General features: G+C 31.9%; 1 protein-coding gene across 1 annotated transcript; it reads left to right on the forward strand.

The window, feature by feature from the left end:
* The first annotated feature begins 1,855 nt into the window (after window positions 1-1,855).
* Window positions 1,856-3,040, forward strand: MS3_00003870 (uncharacterized protein). The gene is made up of 2 exons (XM_051211738.1): window positions 1,856-2,611; window positions 2,663-3,040. The coding sequence occupies exon 1, from the start codon at window positions 1,914-1,916 to the stop codon at window positions 2,466-2,468; it is 555 nt and encodes a 184-aa protein (XP_051071834.1). The 5' UTR covers window positions 1,856-1,913; the 3' UTR covers window positions 2,469-2,611; window positions 2,663-3,040.
* Window positions 3,041-3,806: the final 766 nt, after the last annotated feature.

Here is a 3,806-nt window from a genome sequence, read left to right on the forward strand (position 1 = left end):
GAATTCATTGTGTGTAAAAGTGTAGTCATAAGATAATTATGTAATCAGTATTGTTACATCCTTTGATTAATAAATATATAATTATAAAGTTTTGAAAATTAGCGTTTCACCCACTTAAAAATCAAGTGAGTAGTTGATATGATGCTAGACAACTATTTTATTCCATCACTGATATATGTCTCAGTTTCTACATAAATTACACCATTCACAGGTTTTCCCTAGAATAGAGTTCCGCTACAAACCAGTCACTTGTAAGAGTATAATCATTCATATCAAGTTACCGTGATTGATGAAGATTTTTTTATCTTAGGTTAGTTTCAACTATGCGCCAACATCAACTGGATAATCAAAGTAAAATGAATAGGTGTTTCTCCTTAGTTTCAGATTTATTAGAGATATGTTAATATGCTCATATAATCCAACTCTTCGGCATTTTTGCTAAACTGAATCAACAAACATTTCAACCCATCAGTATACACAAGCTTTCTTAACTGAGAAAGCATTTGACGGTGTGGATAGAAGAAACTTATGAAGCCTTCTTCAATACTATGGAGTACCTGAGAAGATAGTTAACATCATACAGGACTCTGATAACGGACTTCACTGAAAAGTCATGCCTGGAATGCAGCGCACAGGTGCATTCCAAGCAAAGACTGGTGTTAGACAAGAATGCTCACTCTGTCACGCTTTCTTTCTTCTGATGGTTGACTGGGTTATGAAGGTCTCCACATATTAAGGGAAGCACGAAATATAATGGACAGATTGGATGCAACTAGACGATTTGGACTTCACAGATGACCTAGCTCGTCGAACGCAAACACAAAACAGATGCAAGTGAAGACAGCTGATGTAGCAGCAGCATCTGCAACAGTAGGCCTCAAAATACACAAGGGAAAAACCAAGATCCCCTAAACACAACAAGAAGAACACCAACCCGATCACACTTGTTGGAGAAGTTCTAAAAGATATAGAAACATTGACGAACCTAGAAAACAGCACCATCGATGAACAAGGAGGATCTGATGAAGATGCGAAAGAAAGGAATGACAAAGCAAGGACAGCATTTCTACAGTCGGAGAACACATGGAAATCAAAACAACTGTCAGCCTACATCAAGGTTCGAATTTGCAATACGAACGTCAAGACAGTTCTACTGTACGGAGCTGAAACGTGGAGAACTACTACAACCATCATCAAAAATGTACAAGTGTTTATAAACAACTGTCTACACAAAATACTCAATGGCCGTTGGTCGAATATCATCAGCAACAGCCTACTATAACAAATGATAAATCAACTTTTAACTGAAGAGGAAATTAAGAATATTGGGGAAGTCAACAAACTGCATCACGAGACAAGCACTAACTTGGAATCCTTAAGGCACATTGCAACAACTTGAAAAGGGAGTCCACGACATAGCTGGATGGAGATATTTGGTGGATTACCTATACTCCTCCACGAGGGGTAACAAATGTAAGTATATATAAAAATTAACAGATTCTAAAATGACTTCTACAAACCACATTTGTATTAAAAAGTGTATTTCAATTCACTATTTTACAAAGCTTCCAGCATTTTGAGCAACTATTTCTAGAAATTTAAGATTGTCTATTTCGCATATTTCCATTCTTTTAATCACCGTAATATTATTGCATATACTTAATAGCATCCGTATATTCAAATTTATTTAAGTGAAATCGAAAGATTTTCATTGGTTATTTGAAAATCAACTGTCACTTTGGACAACCAATCAAATGAAAATGACAACCATTTTCCTAATTTTTGACCTTGTATGAATATTTCCTTTTATTGTTTAGATAGAGATAAAGTAGAATCATTCCTACATATATATGACAAAAGTTTTAGTATCCAATATATTTAGGCTGTAAAACAGAAGGAACTTAAAAAGAAACATGTCAGAAACAGAACAACCTTCAACTTCCGACGGATTAGATATTGGAGAAACGAAAGGAGCTACATCAATGAACGACGTAACACGTAAAGTATTAATGCCAGTCGATGGAAGTGAACATAGTGAAAGAGCATTCAACTGGTATATGGATAATCTTATGAAAACAACTGATGGTTTATATCTGGTTCATATTGTAGAACCGTTATCACCAGGATTGAATTACAATCTTGCAAGTAAATCTCCCTCTATAAAAGATGATTTTTCAAAACATCTAAATTCTCTTGTTGAATCTGGTCGTGCATTACGTGCTAAATTTTTTACACGTTGTGAAGATAGTGGTTTATCAGCAAGATTTACCATACATGTTGGTACAAAACCAGGTGAAAATATTGTACGTATCGCCACTGAACATGGAGTTGATTTAGTTATTATAGGAAATCGTGGTATTGGAACAGTAAAAAGAACCTTTTTAGGTAGTGTAAGTGATTATGTTTTACATCATGCCAATGTTCCTGTTATTATAATACCACCGCCTAAACATCCAAAGAAAAAATAAAACGATCCTATCTTATTTCCTTCCTCCTCTTTATGAACAGATTATAAAAAAAGTGGTTTGTGTTCTATGTTGTGTTAGAATATTTTATTAAACTGTTTATCTTAGCGTGATGTTATCAATTTATAGTCTATAATGATATTATGGTACGTATATATCTATATACATATGTATATGCAAAAATCATTTTGAATCAGATTTATCCCATTTCATAGTACCTCATTTGTGATCAGTGTTCTCGTTTACTGAAAGTAAATTTCTTTTAAACGGTAAGCAAACATTCAATAACTTTCAAGTACTTTGTTTATTCATAGCAAATAAATGCAAAGAAACTTAATACTGAATAGTTGTTATTTTTACGAAACGATATTTGTTTGCTAAGGGAATTTCAAACAGACTTATCTACCTATGTATTTAAGGTATGTTTTGGTTTCATGAGAACAAGCTATTTGATTCCTAAACGATGCCTTAAACATTCTTTATAATATGACTTATTATCGAGATATCATTAGTTTATTCATTCTATCAATGTTATAAATTTAATAAAATACAATCAAAATAACTTCAACAGCAAAGTGAATTCCATTTAATGCCAAGTTAAATGAATTGAATTAATTTAAAAGGTGTAAATTCAATCAAATAGGGAATGATACAATTACTTTTAGATAAAGTCTTACGGTATTACAATATGATTGGTCTTTAAAATTTTAGACCATTGTTTTTGTTATATAACACATGTTACTCTTTAGTATAATAACACATGAATTTAAGGAAATATATCGTTGAGTAGTGATAAATTGAAATGAAACAGGAATTCATTGTGTTCTTCTGTCGTTAATTGTTCCTCAGCTTTTATCGTAAAAAGAGGGCAGTCACTTAAACAGTAGTTTTAAACTGATATTGATATGCATCAAGTGTATTTTCTTTTAATATTTCAGGTTTAGATGCTATTTATTCTTATTAAAGATAAATGAAGTAAAATTAGAAATTGTTACTGTCATAACATGATGCGTTATAAAGGAAATCAAGTGATTTCCGTAATCATGTTTATTCAAATTATCTGAATAGTAAATAATACTATAAATTGTTCCGTCATTCAGCCTATCACACTCTCAAAATTATAGATTTAAGACGTTTCATCAAGCTTATCAATGAATTGAAATTACTTCTAGATAGATATGTTTATTGATGAATACATCCCACTTTTTCCTTACAACTTATTAGTAGTTTGATTATAAATAAACTACCCGATCAGCTTTTGTAAGCTTCTTTAAAATTTGTTAATTATAATGAGCGCACCTTAATAAAATAGAAGAAAATATATTTGCAGGCACTGAGAAT

This window comes from Schistosoma haematobium, chromosome ZW (assembly GCF_000699445.3).
Source record: "Schistosoma haematobium chromosome ZW, whole genome shotgun sequence".
NCBI lineage: Eukaryota > Metazoa > Platyhelminthes > Trematoda > Strigeidida > Schistosomatidae > Schistosoma > Schistosoma haematobium.